Below are 20,218 nucleotides of genomic sequence, written 5' to 3'. Positions count from 1 at the left end.
TTAGGTAGAGTGCTCTTTCATAGGGTCGGTGCAGACTTGATGGGCCGAATGGCCTCCTTCTGCACTGTAGGAATTCAATGATTCTAAACAAAGGTTAGTGGTAGGTGGATATTTTTCAGACTGGTTTGCTGTGGTGTTCCCCAAGGATCAATTTTTTAGTTTTTGGCAACTACTTAGACTACCTTGGCTGTAGGGCGCAGCATTGTAACGTTTGCAGGTAATCCAAAACTTGACAAAGTAGTAAATCACAATGAGGATAGTTATAGGTTTCAGAATGACATAGACATGAAGGTGGAATGAGTAAATGTACAACTACAGGTGTTCAATGCAGAGATTGTAGAGTGATGTGTGTTGAGCATGCGAAAATGGGAAAACAGTGACAATGACATTATTTTAAAACATGTAGATGAGAAGTGGGACCTTGGTGTCCATGTACACAAATGTTTAAACCTGGCAGGGTGAGTTAGTGGTTCCTCAGTCCTAGGTTATTGCTGCAGGAGTTCCTCAGGGTTGTGTCCTCGGCCAATCCTCTTCAGCTGCTGCATCAATGACCTTCCTTCCAACATAAGGTCAAATGTGGGGATGTTTGCTGATGATTGCACAATGTTCAGCAACATTCACGACTCCTCAGACACTGAAGCAGTCCACATGCAAATTCAGCAAGATCTGAATGATATCCAGGCTTGGGCTGACAAGTGGAAAGTGACATTTGCACCACACAAGTGTCAGACAATGGTTATCTTCAATAAGAGAGCCTTGAATGCCTTGACATTCAATGGCATCATCATCACTGAATCCCTGACTATCAACATCCTGGGGGTTACCATTAACCAGAAACTGACCTGGACTAGCCATAAGACCTGAAAGATGTGCTTGTTAGGTGAATTGAACTTTCTGAATTCTCCTTCAGTGTACCCAAACATAGAATTTACAGTGCAGATGGAGGCCATTCGGCCCAATGAATCTGCACTGGCCCTTGGAAAGAGCACCCTACCCAAGCCCACACCTGCACCCTATCCCTGTAAACCAGTAACCCTACCCCACCTTTTTTCGACACTAAGGGTAATTTATCATGGCTAATCCACCTAACCTGCACATCTTTGGATTGTGGGAGGAAACCGGAGCACCCGGAGGAAATCCACGCAGACACGGGGAGAAAGTGAAAACTCCGCACAGACAGTGACCCAAGCCAGGAATCGAACCTGGGACCCTGGAGCTGTGACGCAACTGTTTGAACCACTGTACTACCGTGCTGCCCGTGTTAATGTAAGCCTACTTGTGGCACTAATAAAGATTATATTATTATATGAATATGTGGCTACAAGAGCAGGCCAGAAGCTAGGAATCCTGTGACAAGTAACTCACCTCTGACTCCCCAAAGCCTGTCAACCACCTACAAAGCACAAGTTAGGAGTTTGATGGAATACTCCCCACTTGCCTGGATGAGCGCAGCTCCGATGACACTTAAGAGGTCCGTCATCATTCAGGACAAAGCAGCCACACGATTGACACCCCTTTCACAATCATTTGCTCCTCCCACCGCTGACGCACAGTGCCAGCCGTGTGTGCCATCTACCAGATGCACTGTAGGAACTTATCAAGGCTCCTTAGGCAGCACCTTTCAAATGCACAACCAGAACCATCTAGGACGATAAGGGCACCAGATACATGGGAACATTGCCACCTGGACATTCCTCTCCAATTTACTCACCATCATGACCTGGAACTGTATTATCATTCCTCCACTGACGCTGGGTCAAAATCCTGGAACTCCCTCTCTAATAGCACAGTGGGTGTACCTCCACCACATGGACTGCAGCAGTTCAAAAAGGCAGCTCACCACCACTTTCTCAAGAGAAATTAGGGATGGACAACAAATGCTGGCCTAGCCAGCAAAGCCCACATCCTGCAAAAGTAAATTTGAAAAAAGTTCCAGCATTTTCTATTTATGTTTCAGATTTCTAGCACCTGCAATATTTTACTTTTATCCGAGGTGACCAATGTTTATTTGGGAAAAGCATTTCCCAAACCATCACTCATTGTGACCCTCATTTAATGCTTGAAAATTGGTGCAACCCCTCGAGTGAGTGAGATTGGGGTGGGGTGAAGGGATTCAATGAGCGTGTTCAATGTACCCCCTCTATTAAAAGCAAGTCCATGGAAATCCCCAATTAGCCAGTTAGAGCGCTGCACTGAATGGCCATCAGGGCACTGAAAGCATGACCTATCTCATTGATGAGCCATTTGGAAAAACATATCACTTCTCGGTGAACATCTCTACTTGATAGCTGCCACTGCCACCTTGGAGCTTCCAACTCCAAAGCCCTTGATCTGAACAGGCATGAAAACCAATGATTTGGGAACCCCTAGCATATGACTTACCAAGAAAAGAAACCCTTTCAATGAAACCTGCAGCGAGTAAAGATTTTGGATTGAAATATATATTCAAGAAAAGCAATTAACAAAATTAATACATGAAATTAAACACTTTTTTATAGTTGTATTTCACTGATCTTTTCATTTGCTCTTTTGACCATTGCACAGATTTAATTCTTTGCTAATGACATCAATCATTTCTTTCAGGATGTGGTCATTCCTGACCTAATGAAGAAACTTGATATTCTGGGAGATAATGGGGTAAGGTTATTTCAGACAACAGAGATCAACATGGTTCATTGAAATCATCGAAATTCAGGGCATTGACATTTCTGGCACCTTTCATTCACTGTTGTAGTGATCGGAGATACTGTTTGACAAACTCTTGTTGTGATTCTACCATCTTTAAATGTTCTGGGTAATTCCCAAAGCAAGGGCAATGTTTCCATTTGGAATAGAATTTTTTCTTACCTTTTTCACATCCAGGATCAGTCTCGAGCATTCTTGGGTCAAATGTGGCACCGTTACTTAACCCCAACATTGATCTTTCATTTTCTTGCTCCTTCTCGGACGGATTTTTTCTGTATTCCATACCAGTCACCCTCAAGGTATCCATGAGAAGGGTTATCACATTTCTGGGCAATTTTGAGTTTTAAATTAACCCCCACTGGGAACCAGACTGAGCCTATTGTCTTATCACCGATATACTGCATCTGTTGGAGCCTTTTGTTTCATTCGCTTGGGCTGAATTTGAACCCAGCTTTCAGACGTCATCAATAGTTTATTCTATATTTTAGAAAGTACTTTCACTTCTGTATTTGATTTAAAGTGATAACTGCGTACACCTTTTATTTGTGCCACAACACTAGGGGGAGCACTTCCTGAACGTGCTCAGATTCAATCTTGAGTATCCGTAGCATGCGTTAAACAAACTAGTTGACTTGACACAGACTAACAATAAAGTTCAAGTTACTCATTTTTAGGTCTATGCAGTCCTGAAAGACGGTGCAAGTTCTTGTATTTAGCTTACCTATCATTTAGCAAGTCTTCCCTCCATAAAACAGGCTTCTGACAATTCAGTAAATGATGAAGATAGACAATCAGGTAAGTTCCATAACTGAGATTTTGAATTTCCAATGTACGGAATTGATACTAATATTTAGTTTAAGGACATTTATTTAATAATAATCAATTTCAAAAAAGATTTATAGCTAAAGTATTGAGAAAACATTCATACTCAGTGTGGGACTTGAAATGATGACTCAAGGATTAAGAGTCCCATCAGCCACCAATCGAGCTGCTTGAGCTGTGAGGAAGCTCCCTGCACAAAGTCTTCACACATTGGGTCTAGCCAAAGGAGGCAGTACTCATGTAAAATCTCATTGAGATTGCAATCTTAAAGATCAGGAAACGGGTTGAATAGTCATTGATAGGGTGAATTGGATTACAAACTCCTGCAGCCGACCAGTAAACCATCAACAGCAGCTGTGCATGCACTGGCAGCAGCAGTATGGAACAAGCACGCATGCATAACTATTTCTGACGTCTTTCTGGTTGGCGGCAGGAGTTACAATATTTAAGTAATTGATTTTGTGTTGGTTATACCAAATAAAACTATAAATACATTGTAATGATGAACAAAAGAGTACAAACCAGATTCACAAGAATGATTCCAGGGATAAGCCAATTCAGTTCTGAGGTTAGACTTTTCCCACTCAAAGGAATCGAAAATGAGAGGCAACAGATTTGGCAAAAGAAGCAAAAGCGATATGAGAAAAACCTTTTTCACACAGCGAGTGCTTAAGGTCTGGAATGTACTGCCTGAGAGTGGGGTGGAGGCAGGTTCAATTGAAGCATTCAAAATGGAATTAGACTGTTATCTGAAAAGGGTTACAGGGAGAAGGAGGGCGAATGGCGCTAAGCGAATTGCTCATTTGGAGCGTCGGTGCGGATACAATGGGCCAAATGGTCCATTCCTGCATTGTAACAATTTTGTGATTCTGTGAAAATGTTTAGAGTACACTCAAATTTCTTTTCATCACGAGATGAAATAATATCCCTATAAGAATATTAGGGGAAGATGGAAATTAGGGCAACTTCTATATCCTTTCCAAATGCAGCATATTTAAATGCCATGTACCATATTGCTACAAGGTAGTAATAGTGGTGCAAGCTAAATACGGTGGTGTCTTATCCATCTGCTGTGACAGATTTTACATGTGTGTGAGAAAGAGAGACAGATCTTTCAGCAGTGCGGTATTCTTTTTCACTGGTGCTCCAGCTCTCAACAATGCATTCCGATTATGTGTCATTTAAAAAGTATGAATGTTGTGTTGTGATGTTTTAAGTGTAGACATAGTCCAGAAATCTACGGCCTATTTTTAGTTTTCTTCCTCCCTCTCCTCACCATTCCCTGGCTCAGAGATGCTGTGAAATAAATGCTGTTTGTGGCCAAGACGTTATTGCCGACAGTGATAAGATGCAGTTGTCGGTGGTGGAGTCTGCCTTTGGTGATGTTTTGCTTAATTTTTTACCTCGCACAGAAGTGCCTGGCTCGTGACGATTCGGTCAGAGCTGGCAAAGAGCAATGTGCTGGACGTGCAACTTTACGCCAAACGTCTGAAAGCATGGCATATTTCTATCCCAATGAAGCATCACCATGTGGCTTAAATTGTTTTTTGGATAAGACGTTAACCTCTTTTTGTTCAGGTGGATGTAAACAAACCCATGGCACACCTCCTCTGTGTCTTGGCCAGTATTTATCCCTCAATTAACACCACTAAAAAATAGACATTATATCATTGCTGTTTGAAAATTGGCAGGTACCTTTCCCACATTCCAACAGTGACTGCACTTCAAAAGTAGTTAATTAAACGTAGAGCATTTTGGGAAGGCATGAACAGCCTAAATAGGTACAAGTCTTCCTTTCTTTTGGAGTGCACTTAAGAACTCAAAGGATTTATTTTTAACATGTGTGTGTGTGTAATATATGAACTCAAATTATATAGAGCTTATTTTAATCTGAGATGAAGTGGTGAACAGCATCTGTCTGATTTGCTCCTCTTGCTTTCCTCTCCCAACCAGCCATGTACAACTGTGCTGTGTTGTTCAGCCCAGTTTCAAAATACTTTGTGCATCTTTGTATTTCAGAACCTAAGAAATGAAGAGCAGGTTGCAGTAATTCAAGCTCGTACTGTGCTATCGTTGTGTGAGAAGGTACACTTCCAAATCATGATTGTTCTGTGAAGCAAGAAGTGCATTCATAACCTGAGTCTGTACCACTTGCTGTATGTTAATCACCTTATTGGAATAAAGTGCAGCTAAAGCAGGTTGCTCATTCTTTGCACCCATTGCCAATGTCAATATAGAAACATTTGGGGGTGGGGGGGGTGGGGGGGGGGGCGTTGGTGAGGTGGGGGTGGGGGGGGGGGCGTTGGTGAGGTGGGGGTGGGGGGGGGGGCGTTGGTGAGGTGGGGGTGGTGGTTGTTGAGGTGGGGGTGGCGGTTGTATACAAAGGCAATTAGTGGCAGTGAATAATATGACTGTATTGACTAATTTGGCTTTCCAATTGACTTATCACTCCTATGACCACTGAAGTTCCATGATCTTTATATATCTATCCAATTCACACACATAAATGCTGACAGCCCTCTGCACGCTCAAAACTGTGCAAAGCGTCACGTACAACAAATATCTTGTGCACGTTTTGTTGGGTGTGCGTTTTGTGCCTCAAATTCTCTGTCTACATTAGTTTCATTCTTCAAGCAGTTCTTCCTGCGATTAATCTTATCGATTTATCTGCTCATATTATTGGTGGAGGAGGTCTTGTAGTGCAGTGGGTAGCATCCCTCCCTCTGAGCTTGGAAGCTCCAGGTTCGAGCCCCACCCCAGGACTTGTTGGTCAAGGTAGGTGCGTTCATAACGCGGCCAAACAGGTTCAGTGTCAACCTGCAAAACCTGTTCAAACACACCAATGGCATGCGGTAAGAGTGGGAGAGACTCCTGGTCAGCCACAACTTGATGCGGAGTGGCACCCCTCAAGCTATAAACCTCTGACAACAGACTAGTGACCTGTTCTAGGAATAACTAGTTATGGAAACAGGTGAAAGTCTGCCTTAGGTGCATCAATAGGTGCAGGAAGAGAATTGGGTATTATTGCCAACTTCTAACCCTCTCTTTGATTATGGATTAGAATCATAGGATTTACAGTGCAGAAGGAGGCCATTCGGCCCATCAAGTCTGCATCGGCACTTGGCAAGAGCACACTATCCAAGCCCACACCTCCACCTTATTCCCATAACCCAGCAACCCCACCTAACCTAAGGGCAATTTACCATGACCAATCCACCTAACCCGCATAGCTTTGGACTGTGGGAGGAAACCGGAGCATCAGGAGGATTCCCACGCAGACACTGGGAGAATGTGCAGACTCCACACAGCAAGTGACCCAAGCTGGGAATCGAACCTGGGACCCTGGAGCTGTGAAGCAACTGTGCTAACCACTGTGCTACCGTGCTGCCCCCAAATTAGTTCCAAATTAGTTTTGGAAGCCAAAAGTTTTGGTTTAACCTATTCGTTAAGAAGGAGCCAATTAAACAACTTGCATCACTCTACAAAATAGTGGTGTGGGGTGTAGTAGCTGAGGATGGGAGTCATGGGTTGTCACAGGAAATTTACAATAAAGATGCATCTGATCAATTCTTTGTGTAATTCACATAACCTGCATTTTCCTTGTGTGAGGTTTTTTTTTCCCCTCTTCATCTACTTCAACATATATCTCCACATGAGTCCCATTGCAGTTGAGAAAAATTGCTGCTCTATGGGAAGCTGTTATTCCTCAACCTCAGGGGAATGTATTAATCTGAAAGGCTTCATTAGCGGTCCATCTGTAACTTCACATGATGCCAAAATTATCACTTGTGGGTCCCCTGACTCCTTCACTACTCCAGTGGCACATAATTGCATGACTGCTGTTATCTTTACTGCTCCAACAATAACAACATCAACTGGTATTTATGCAGTGCCTTTGTCACAACAGAATGTCCCTGGGTGCGTCACAGAAGCATTATCAAAAAACGTTGACACCAGGCCTCTTAGAGATGTGACAAACATGACCAAAACATTGGTCAGAGGTAGGTTTTAACAAGCCACTTAAAGATTGTGAGAGAAATAGGGTGCGATTGAACGGCCTTGTTGCGCCCGATTCAGTGATATGACGAGGCAGTTAAATCTTGCAAGAGGCCTCTCGCAAGATTTGCGACGCTCGGAATGCCTCGCCAGATCTAACGAGATCTCGTGAGGCATCGCGATCTGGATCTCGTCCTCATTGGCCGCCAGCGAGGACGTGATCCTAAATTGCATATTTAAGTGAGCAGTTAAACTCACTTAAATATGTTGATGCCAGACTCTCCCAAGGCCCGTGAACAAACACCCATGCTTGGGAGGCCTCTCCATGGCGTTGTTCAACACTGATCCACACAGACGTGATCCAGGCGTAATGGTACCTGAGGGGGTCTCCCAGGCCATCCGAGTGCACCGGGTGGTCGGGCTCTGGGCAGAGTCGTACCTTGGCACTCTTCCTGCCAGCTGGGCACCTTGACACTGCCAGCTAGGCACCCTGGTCATGCCACCCTGGAATTGTCAGGGTGGCACTGCCAGGCAGTTAATGCTGTGGTGCCAAGGTGGCAGGTTGCACATGCCAGGGATCAGACCCAGGGGTGCCCTGCCCTTATGAGGAGGGAGGGTGTTCAATGAGAAGGGAGGGTGTTCGATGACCCGCTAACAGATAGGTTGGGGCATCGGGGGGATCCGGAGGCCACAGTGGGGGGTCAGGAGATTGGGTTGGTATTTAAAAATGGCATCCCAGCCTCTTCCTGCACTGACAAGCTCAGTGAATGAAGGTAAGTGCAACCTTGGTGGGGCTGTTGCTCGTTTTAGCCTTAGTTTAATTGCTCTTGTTCTGTCACCTTTGCTTTTGAGTCGCCAGGTATCTTTCTGATACCGCCACGTGGTTCAAGTACGAGTAATGATCAATGATCCAACACACCGCTTAGTAAGAGTTAAATCAACGCTCATTTATTATATACAGCAATTAATACTTATACATTAATTCTACTTCTAAGCTACTTCCTACAACTAACAGGCCAATACTTAACTTTGGAAATGGCCCACCAGGTCAGGGAAACGAATGGCCTTTCTGGGTTCTGAGCCTGCGGGATTCAAAGCTGGTGCAGGTCGATAGTCAGGAGTGCCTATCTCGCAGCGAGCGTTGGAGTAAGACTTACTATTTCTCGTGGCTGTTGCATAGGGTCAGCAGAAGGGTCTCGAAGGGTGCGGAGAGGAGAAGAAGGGTCGATTTGAACTTGGCCCCTATTCTTATAGTCCCCAGGGGCTTCCCGCCTCTCGGGGCGGACCTTGTACCTGGTTCCAAGTGATTGGACTTGGTCCCAATCACTTGGTTCGATATTCTCCAATGCTGGAGCGATTCCTTGATCGAGGGGTGGTCATTCACCTCTCTTTGTGTAAGCTCCTGCTGGCGCCGGAAAGTCTGGGTTGGCTTTGTGTTTCTAATTGGTAGCATATTGTTCCCGGGATTGCTACTTACTATGCAGATGGCTGGTGTGTTGTTGTGTTGATGGCTGCAGGTATCGATTCTGTCTGGCTTCCCAAGAGGCGAATACACTGTTTTACCTGCAGCTGTCTGTTTGAGTCCTGTTGGCTGATTTTCCCATCAGCCTCTTCCGTTCGCCATTTTAAATCGGGGTTTGGCCATTCTAATCGGGAGTTACCCATTTTACATGGCTACAGGGCGTTCCTAGCTTGTGGTGAATGTATTGCTGTAACAATTCACCATGTCCATATCTGTATTACGCTGTTGCCCATGTGGGCTCCACCTATGGACCATTGTAAGGTATTACCTATATTGTCGCATGTTGGGGCCTGTGTGGGCTCCGCCCCTGGCTCCACCCCTTGAGGGGAGGTATAAAGAGCAATCGCCCTGTAGGCGGCTCCCAGTAACAGATCAGTCGCAGGCAGGCACTGTTCTAGTTGATTAAAGCCACAGTTCTAGTTGATTAAAGCCACAGTTTACTTCTACTCCTGGTTTCGTGTGAATTGATGGTTGCATCAATTTAATCAACTACAACGCCACTATGGAATCGGCCCTCAAACCTGACCGACTGGAACTCGATCCGCAGGCCGCGGAGGTGAAAGAGATTTTTTCCCACTGGCTCTGCTGTTTCAAGGCCTACCTCGCCGCCTCCTCCTCGCCTTCTGTCACCGACGAACAGAAGCTGAGTCTCCTCCACGCACGGGTGAGCCATCGAATCTCTATTCAACTCGAGGAAGCCTCCACCTATGCAGACGCCCTCGCGATGCTCGAGCACCTCTACGTAAGGCCCGTGAATGAGGTTTACGCGCGGCTTCTCCTCACCACTCGCCGCCAGCATCCCGGGGAATCGCTGGAAGAGTACGCGACCTCAAAGTCCTTGCACGAAGCTGCAATTACCAGGCCGTTACGGCCACTCAACTTATGGACCTCGCCATCCGGGACACCTATGTGGCTGGAGTCGGGTCCAACTATGTGAGACAGGGCCTACTCGAAAAACGTGCCCAAGACCTGGAAGAGACGATAAAATTAGCCTCCTCTCTGGAAGTAGCGTTCCAAAGCCTTAACGCATTCCCGTCCGATCACACGACCCCATCGTGAACCCCCGACCAAAGTATACCCCAGGCCTGTGCCGCGTGGCTGCCCGCCCACCATGGGGTGGCTACCCTATTATTTCTGCGGCCAGCCTCAACACCCCCGGCAGCGCTGCCCGGAACGCGAACTGCAGCGACTGCGGGAGAAAAGGACATTTTGCTAAAGTTTGCCTGGCCAGGTCCAAAACCTCTAACTCGCAGGTCCGACCCTCAGGCCCGCAGATCCCACAGTGTGGCAGTGTGTCTGCCGGCTCCGCCCCCGAATGCATCATTGGCCTTGTGTTGTTCATGGGGGCAGCTATCTTCCAGCCTGCACGACTCACGGGGGCCGCCATCTTGGCCATCCTCGCCCGCCACGTGCAATTCATGGGGGCCTCCATCTTGGACGCCATAGAACATAGAACATAGAACAATACAGCGCAGTACAGGCCCTTCGGCCCACGATGTTGCACCGAAACAAAAGCCATCTAACCTACACTATGCCATTATCATCCATATGTTTATCCAATAAACTTTTAAATGCCCTCAATGTTGGCGAGTTCACTACTGTAGCAGGTAGGGCATTCCACGGCCTCACTACTCTTTGCGTAAAGAACCTACCTCTGACCTCTGTCCTATATCTATTTCCCCTCAGTTTAAAGCTATGTCCCCTCGTGCCAGCCATTTCCATCCGCGGGAGAAGGCTCTCACTGTCCACCCTATCTAACCGCCTGATCATTTTGTATGCCTCTATTAAGTCTCCTCTTAACCTTCTTCTCTCCAACGAAAACAACCTCAAGTCCATCAGCCTTTCCTCATAAGATTTTCCCTCCATACCAGGCAACACCCTGGTAAATCTCCTCTGCACCCGCTCCAAAGCCTCCATGTCATTCCTATAATGCGGTGACCAGAACTGTACGCAATACTCCAAATGCGGCCGTACCAGAGTTTTGTACAGCTGCAACATGACCTCCTGACTCCGGAACTCAATCCATCTACCAATAAAGGCCAACACTCCATAGGCCTTCTTCACAACCCTATCAACCTGGGTGGCAACTTTCAGGGATCTATGTACATGGACACCTAGATCCCTCTACTCATCCACACTTCCCAGAACTTTACCATTAGCCAAATATTCCGCATTCCTGTTATTCCTTCCAAAGTGAATCACCTCACACTTCTCTACATTAAACTCCATTTGCCACCTCTCAGCCCAGCTCTGCAGCTTATCTATATCCCTCTGTAACCTGCTACATCCTTCCACACTGTCGACAACACCACCAACCTTAGTATCGTCTGCAAATTTACTCACCCACCCTTCTGCACCCTCCTCTAGGTCATTGATAAAAATGACAAACAGCAACGGCCCCCGAACAGATCCTTGTGGTACGCCACTTGTAACTGAACTCCATTCTGAACATTTCCCATCAACCACCACCCTCTGTCTTCTTTCAGCTAGCCAATTTCTGATCCACATCTCTAAATCTCCCTCAATCCCCAGCCTCCGTATGTTCTGCAATAGCCTACCGTGGGGAACCTTATCAAACGCTTTACTGAAATCCATATACACCACATCAACTGCTCTACCCTCGTCTACCTGTTCAGTCACCTTCTCAAAGAACTCGATAAGGTTTGTGAGGCATGACCTACCCTTCACAAAGCCATGCTGACTATCCCTGATCATATTATTCCTATCTAGATGATTGTAAATCTTGTCTCTTATAATCCCCTCCAAGACTTTACCCACTACAGACGTGAGGCTCACCGGTCTATAGTTGCCGGGGTTGTCTCTGCTCCCCTTTTTGAACAAAGGGACCACATTTGCTATCCTCCAGTCCTCTGGCACTATTCCTGTAGCCAATGATGACATAAAAATCAAAGCCAAAGGTCCAGAAATCTCTTCCCTGGCTTCCCAGAGAATCCTAGGATAAATCCCATCAGGCCCCGGGGACTTATCTGCCATCTTCCTCACCGCCCGACATGTGCGACCGACGGGGGCTGCCATCTTGGCCGCCAGCTGCAAAGTAGCCCGACACGTGCGACCAATGGTGGCAGCCATCATGGAACCGCCCATGCGGACTTCCGGGTGCGGCGATGACCAGCTAAGTCGCACGTTTCGGCAGCTCCCGGTGGAACGGACTTTTGGGCTCTCGATAGGAGCCCCAACGGCAATTTTAACGGCTAAAAACACCGTGCGGTAAACCAGAAGGGTGTTCCCCCTGGACACGGATGGAAAAGGGAGAGGAAAGTGGCCGGATTGCAGCGGATCCTTTGGAACAACGGCAAGGAAGGCAAGCAGAAACCAAGATGGCGTCGGAAGGTGGCAGTTTCATATGGGGCCCTGAACAACAAGAGTTCTTGAAATGCTGCGTGGAGGAGATAAAAAAGGAAATGAAGAAAGAGTTGTTGGCCCCGATATTACAGGCGATTGAAGGGCTGAAAGAGGAACAAAAGACCCAGGAGCAGGAGCTTCGGGTCGTGAAGGCGAAAGCAGCAGAGAATGAGAACGATATACAGGGCCTGGTGGTGAAGTCGGAGATACAGGAGGCACACCAGAAACGATGTGTGGAGAGGTTGGAGGCACTGGAAAACAACGCAAGGAGGAACAACTTGAGGATTCTTGGCCTTCCTGAAGGTGTGGAGGGGGCGGACGTCGGGGCATATGTGAGCACGATGCTGCACTCGTTAATGGGAGCGAAGGCCCCGACGGGTCCGTTGGAGGTGGAGGGAGCATACCGAGTTATGGTGCGAGGATCGAGAGCAGGAGAAACTCCCAGAGCCATAGTGGTGAGATTCCTCCGTTTTAAGGATAGAGAAATGGTCCTTAGATGGGCGAAGCAAACCCGGTGCAGTAAATGGGAGAACGTGGTGATCCGCGTTTATCAAGATTGGAGTGCGGAGGTGGCGAGAAGGAGGGCGAGCTTTAATCGGGCCAAAGCGGTACTTCACAAAAGGAAGATAAAATTTGGAATGCTGCAACCGGCAAGACTGTGGGTCACATATCAAGGGAGGCACCACTACTTTGAGACGGCGGATGAAGCGTGGACTTTTATTGTAGAAGAAAAATTGGAATGAGTGGATTATGAAAATGAGCGTTTGGACAAAGTGGTGGGGCGAATGGGGGGGGGGGCGAAGAGGGGTTTTATGTTTTAATCCTGCGGTATGGTAACTTTTCTTTCTCCCACAGGTGGTGATGGGGGGAGGTGGGGAGGGAGAGGAGATGGGGCATTGGCCATGGGAGGCGGGGCCGAGGGAGAGGCGCGGGCTTGGTTCCCGCGCTATGATAATTATGGCGGGAATAGAGAAGCAGGAAGGAGGGGGCGTCGCACGGTGCGAGCCGTGATCACGGGGGGAAGCCGAGGTCAGCCAGAGTTTGCTGACTTCTGGGAGCAACATGGGGGGAGTAATTACGCGAGCGGGGGGTCTAGCGGGGGGGGTGGGAGGGGAGAATTACTGGGTTGCTGCTGCTGGGGAAAAGGGGGAGTGGGTACGGGAAAGGATGGGCGGGGGGGCACCGCCTGGGGGAGATACAGCTGCGTGGGAACTGGGTGAGAAGCTGGAAAAAGATGATGGCTAACCGGCAAGGGGGGGGGGTGGGAAGCCCCCCAACTCGGCTGATCACGTGGAACGTGAGAGGGCTTAACGGGCCGATAAAGAGGGCACGAGTACTCGCACACCTTAAGAAACTTAAAGCAGATGTGGTTATGTTACAGGAAACGCACCTGAAACTGATAGACCAGGTTAGGCTGCGCAAAGGATGGGTGGGGCAGGTGTTCCATTCGGGGCTGGATGCAAAAAACAGGGGGGTGGCTATATTAGTGGGGAAGCGGGTAATGTTCGAGGCAAAGACTATAGTGGCGGATAACGGGGGCAGATACGTGATGGTGAGTGGCAAATTACAGGGAGAGATGGTGGTTTTGGTAAACGTGTATGCCCCGAACTGGGACGATGCCAACTTTATGAGGCGAATGCTAGGACGCATCCCGGACCTAGAGACGGGAAAGCTGATAATGGGGGGAGACTTTAACACGGTGTTGGAACCAAGGCTGGATAGGTCGAAGTCCAGGACTGGTAGGAGGCCGGCAGCAGCCAAGGTGCTTAAGGATTTTATGGAGCAGATGGGAGGGGTGGACCCGTGGAGATTCAGTAGACCTAGGAGTAAGGAGTTCTCGTTTTTCTCCTATGTCCATAAAGTCTATTCACGCATAGACTTTTTTGTGTTGGGTAGGGCATTGATCCCGAGGGTGAGGGGAACGGAATATACGGCTATAGCCATTTCGGATCATGCCCCACACTGGGTAGACTTGGAGATAGGGGAGGAAACAAGAGGGCGCCCACCCTGGAGAATGGACATGGGACTAATGGCAGATGAGGGGGTGTGCCTAAGGGTGAGGGGATGCATTGAAAAGTACTTGGAACTCAATGACAATGGGGAGGTTCAGGTGGGAGTGGTCTGGGAGGCGTTGAAGGCGGTGGTGAGGGGGGAGCTGATATCAATAAGGACACATAAAGGGAAGCAGGAGAGTAAGGAACGGGAGCGGTTGCTGCAAGAACTTTTGAGGGTGGACAGACAATATGCGGAAGCACCGGAGGAGGGACTGTACAGGGAAAGGCAAAGGCTGCATGTGGAATTTGACTTGCTGACTACAGGCACTGCAGAGGCACAATGGAGGAAGGCGCAGGGTGTACAGTATGAATATGGAGAGAAGGCGAGCAGATTGCTGGCACACCAATTGAGGAAAAGGGGAGCAGCGAGGGAAATAGGGGGGGTGAGGGACGAGGAAGGAGAGACGGAGCGGGGAGCGGAGAGAGTGAATGAACTGTTCAAGACATTTTATAAAAAATTGTATGAAGCTCAACCCCCGGATGGGAGGGAGAGAATGATGAATTTTTTGGATCGGCTGGAAATTCCCAAGGTGGAAGAGCAGGAAAGGGTGGGACTGGGAGCACAGATCACGGTAGAAGAAGTGGTGAAAGGAATTAGGAACATGCAGACGGGAAAGGCCCCGGGACCGGACGGATTCCCAGTTGAATTTTACAGAAATTATTTGGACTTGCTCGCCCCGCTACTGACGAGGACCTTTAACGAGGCAAAGGGAAGGGGACAACTGCCCCCGACTATGTCAGAAGCAACGATATCGCTTCTCTTAAAGAAGGAAAAGGATCCGCTACAATGCGGGTCCTACAGACCAATTTCCCTCCTAAATGTGGATGCCAAGGTCCTGGCCAAGGTAATGGCAATGAGAATAGAGGAATGTGTCCCGGGGGTGGTTCATGAGGACCAAACTGGGTTTGTGAAGGGGAGACAGCTGAACACGAATATACGGAGGCTGTTAGGGGTAATGATGATGGCCCCACCAGAGGGTGAAACGGAGATAGTAGTGGCGATGGATGCCGAGAAAGCATTTGATAGAGTGGAATGGGATTATCTGTGGGAGGTGTTGAGGAGATTTGGTTTTGGAGAGGGGTATGTTAGATGGGTGCAGCTGTTGTATAGGGCCCCAGTGGCGAGTGTGATCACGAATGGACGGGGATCGGCATATTTTCGGCTCCATAGAGGGACAAGGCAGGGATGTCCTCTGTCCCCATTACTGTTTGCACTGGCGATTGAGCCCCTGGCGATAGCGCTGAGAGGTTCCAAGAGATGGAGGGGAATACTTAGGGGAGGAGAAGAACACCGGGTATCTTTATATGCGGATGATCTGCTACTATATGTGGCGGATCCAGCGGAGGGGATGCCAGAAATAATGCGGATACTTGGGGAGTTTGGGGATTTTTCAGGGTATAAATTAAACATGGGGAAGAGTGAGCTGTTTGTGGTGCATCCAGGGGAGCAGAGTAGAGAAATAGAAGACCTACCGTTGAGGAAGGTAACAAGAGACTTTCGTTACCTGGGGATCCAGATAGCTAAGAATTGGGGCACATTGCACAGGCTAAATTTGACGCGGTTGGTGGAACAGATGGAGGAAGATTTCAAGAGATGGGATATGGTAGCATTGTCAATGGCAGGGAGGGTGCAGGCGGTCAAGATGGTGGTCCTCCCGAGATTCCTCTTTGTGTTTCAGTGCCTCCCGGTGGTGATCACGAAGGCTTTTTTTCAAAAGGATAGAAAAGAGTATCATGGGTTTTGTTTGGGCCGGGAAGACTCCGAGAGTGAGGAAGGGATTCTTACAGCGTAGTAGGGATAGGGGGGGGCTGGCACTACCGAGCCTAAGTGAGTATTATTGGGCCGCTAATATTTCAATGGTGAGTAAGTGGATGGGAGAGGAGGAAGGAGCGGCGTGGAAGAGATTAGAGAGGGCGTCCTGTAGGGGGACCAGCCTGCAGGCTATGGTGACAGCCCCATTGCCGTTCTCACCAAGGAACTATACCACGAGCCCGGTGGTGGTAGCTACACTGAAGATTTGGGGACAGTGGAGACGACATAGGGGAAAGACCGGAGCATTGGGGGGGTCCCCGATAAGAAATAACCATAGGTTTGCCCCGGGGGGAATGGGTGGGGGATATGGAATGTGGCAAAGAGCAGGAATAACGCAATTGAAAGATCTATTTGTGGATGGGAAGTTCGCGAGTCTGGGAGCGCTGACCGAGAAATATGGGTTGCCCCAAGGGAATGCATTCAGGTACATGCAATTGAGGGCTTTTGCGAGGCAACAGGTGAGGGAATTCCCGCAGCTCCCGACACAAGAGGTGCAGGACAGAGTCATCTCAAAGAAATGGGTGGGGGATGGTAAGGTGTCGGATATATATAGGGAAATGAGGGACGAAGGGGAGACTATGGTGGACGAACTAAAAGGGAAATGGGAAGAAGAGCTAGGGGAGGAGATCGAGGAGGGGCTGTGGGCAGATGCCCTAAACAGGGTAAACTCGTCGTCCTCGTGCGCCAGGCTAAGCCTGATTCAGTTTAAGGTAGTACACAGGGCACATATGACTGGAACACGGCTCAGTAAATTTTTTGGGGTGGAGGATAGGTGTGCGAGGTGCTCGAGAAGCCCAGCGAATCATACCCATATGTTTTGGTCATGCCCGGCACTACAGGGGTTTTGGATGGGGGTGACAAAGGTGCTTTCGAAAGTAGTAGGAGTCCGGGTCGAACCAAGCTGGGGGTTGGCTATATTTGGGGTTGCACAAGAGCCGGGAGTGCAGGAGGCGAGAGAGGCCGATGTTTTGGCCTTTGCGTCCCTAGTAGCCCGGCGCAGGATATTGCTAATGTGGAAAGAAGCCAAGCCCCCGGGGGTGGAGACCTGGATAAATGATATGGCGGGGTTCATAAAGTTAGAGCGGATTAAGTTCGTCCTAAGGGGGTCGGCTCAAGGGTTCACCAGGCGGTGGCAACCGTTCGTCGAATATCTTGCGGAAAGATAGATGGGGGAAAAAGAAGGCAGCAGCAGCAGCCCAGGACTTGGGGGGGGGGGGGGGGGGGGATGGGGGGGGGGGTGGCCTGAGACAAGGCAGTTGCCAATTAGGGCTAGTTTTTATTTTTGCTATTTAATATTTATTTATTTGTTGTTTTTTTTTTTCTTGTTTAAATAAAAAAGGTCATTATTATCTGTATTGTTATAATGTTGTGTAAAGGATGCACAATGTACTGTGTTGGTTGACCAAAATTTTCAATAAAATATTTATTAAAAAAAAAAATGGAACCGCCCATGCACCTCCGACCACGCTGGCTAACCGCAACTCAGCGCGGTCACCCTTGACCATTTGCGACCCAAACACCTCCGGAGCTCTATGTTGACCGTCCGGGTAAACGGACACGAAACGCCCTGCCTCTTCAACTCCGGGAGCACAGAGAGCTTCATTCATCCAGACGTGGTAAGACGCTGCTCGCTCCCAATCTTCCCGGCGCATCAAACCATCTCCCTCGTCTCCGAGTCGCACTCGGTACAGGTCCGGGGGTGCACTACTGCAACCCTCGCAATACAGGGCGCCGAGTACGCCAACTTTAAATTAGATGTACTCCCCGACCTCTGCGCTCCTCTTCTATTGGGACTGGATTTCCAATGTAACCTCAGGAGCCTAACCCTGAAGTTCGGCGGGCCGCTACTCCCACTCACCGTATGTAACCTCGCGACCCTAATGGTCGACCCTCCCCCGCTCTTCGCAAATCTCACCGCCGACTGCAAACCAGTCGCCACCAGAAGCAGGCGGTACAGCATCCAGGACAGGACTTTTATCAGGTCCGAGGTCCAGCGACTCTTGCGGGAGGGAATCATCGAGGCAGCAATTGCCCCTGGAGAGCCCAGGTGGTGGTCGTCAGGACCGGGGAAAAGAACCGGGTGGTTGTAGATTACAGCCAAACCATAAACTGGTACACGCACCTCAATGCATACCCCCTTCCCCAGATTGCAGACATGGTTAATCAGTTCTGCACGGTGGATCTGAAGTCTGCATACCACCAGCTCCCAATCCGCCCGGGGGACCGCCAATACACAGCCTTTGAGGCAGACGGCCGCCTCTTCCACTTCCTCCGGGTCCCCTTCGGCGTCACGAACGCGGTCGTGGTCATCCAAAGAACGATGGACCGAATGGTGGACCAGTACGGGCTGCGGGCCACATTTCCGTACTTGGACAACGTCACCATCTGTGGCCATATTCAGCAGGACCATGATGCCAACCTCCAGAGATTTCTCCAAACCGCCCGAACCCTTAACCTCACTTACAACAAGGAGAAATGCGTTTTCCGCACAACCAGACTAGCCATCCTCAGCTACGTCATGGAAAACGGGGTTCTAGGACCCGACCCCGACTGCATGTGCCCCCTCCTGCAATTCTCCCTCCTCCACTGCCCCAAGGCCCTGAAAAGGTGCCTCGGGTTCTTTTCATATTACGCCCAGTGGGTCCCCAACTAATCAAGGCCGCCATCTTCCCACTGGCGGCTGAATCCCGCCAGGCCTTCAGGTGCATCAAGGCGGATATCGCCAAAGCCGCGATGCGCGCGGTGGACGAGTCCGTCCCCTTCCAGGTGGAGAGCGACGCATCAGAGGTCGCCTTCGCCGCTACCCTCAATCAGGCAGGCAGGCCAGTAGCGTTTTTTTCACGAACCCTCACCACCTCCAAAATTCTACACTCCTCAGTCAAAAAGGAAGCCCAAGCCATCGTGGAAGCCGTGCGGCACTGGAGGCACTACCTCGCTGGTAGGAGGTTTACCCTCGTCACCGACCAACGATCGGTAGTCTTCATGTTCGATAATACGCTGCAGGGCAAGATCAAGAATGATAAGATCTTGAGGTGGAGGATCGAACTCTCCACCTATAATTACGATATAGTATATCGTCCTGGGAAGCTCAACGAACCCCCAGATGCCCTGTCCCGAGGCACATGCGCCAGCGCGCAAGATGACCGACTACGTGCTATCCACGATGACCTCTGCCACCCGTGGTCACCCGGCTTCTCCACCACATCAAGGCCGCAACCTGCCCTACTCCACTGAGGAGGTCAGAGCCATGACCAGGGACTGCCAGATCTGCGCGGAGTGTAAGCCGCACTTCTATCGACTGGATAAGGCCCACTTGGTAAAGGCACCCGGCCCTTTGAGCACCTCAGTTTCGATTTCAAAGGGCCTCTCCCCTCCAACAACCGCAACTCATAATTTCTCAACATCATCGACGAGTTCTCCCGCTTCCCCTTTGCAACCCTTTATGTCGACATGACCGCGGCCACCGTCATTAAAGCCCTACATAGCGTCTTCACCCTGTTTGGTTTTCCCACGTACGTTCACAGTGACCGGGGCTCGTTGTTCATGAGGGACGAGCTGCGGCAGTACCGGCTCAGTAAGGGCATCGCCTCGAGCAGGACTACCAGTTGTAACCCCAGGGGAAACGGGCAGGTGGCGAGGGAGAACATGACGGTCTGGAAGACCATCCTCCTGGCCCTACGGTCTAGGAATCTCCCAGTTCCCCACTGGCAGTAGGTCCTCCCTGACGCACTCCGCTCTATTAGGTCCCTACTTTGCACGGCCACAAACGAGCCCCCTCATGAACGGCTATTTGTTTTCCCCAGGAAATCCATCTCCGGGGCCTCGCTTCCGCCCTGGCTGAAGACACCGGGGCCCGTCCTGCTCCGCAAACATGTCAGGAGCCATAAGTCCGACTCCCTGGTCGAGAGGGTCCAGCTCCTACATTCCAACCCCCAGTACTCATACATCGAACACCCCGACGGC

General features: G+C 49.3%; 1 protein-coding gene across 8 annotated transcripts in view; it reads left to right on the top strand.

Moving 5' to 3' along the window:
- Window positions 1-20,218, top strand: part of LOC140408395 (janus kinase and microtubule-interacting protein 1-like) — a 517,156-nt gene that overhangs the window by 418,456 nt on the left and 78,482 nt on the right. For all 8 annotated transcript variants that reach the window (XM_072495527.1, XM_072495531.1, XM_072495530.1 and 5 more), the window contains 2 exons: window positions 2,584-2,637; window positions 5,527-5,592. In XM_072495527.1, coding sequence (XP_072351628.1) covers window positions 2,584-2,637; window positions 5,527-5,592 — 120 coding nt within the window. The remainder of the gene's footprint in view (window positions 1-2,583; window positions 2,638-5,526; window positions 5,593-20,218) is intronic.

Source organism: Scyliorhinus torazame, chromosome 3 (genome assembly GCF_047496885.1).
Source record: "Scyliorhinus torazame isolate Kashiwa2021f chromosome 3, sScyTor2.1, whole genome shotgun sequence".
Lineage (NCBI taxonomy): Eukaryota > Metazoa > Chordata > Chondrichthyes > Carcharhiniformes > Scyliorhinidae > Scyliorhinus > Scyliorhinus torazame.
This window is presented reverse-complemented; position numbering and strand designations above follow the sequence as displayed.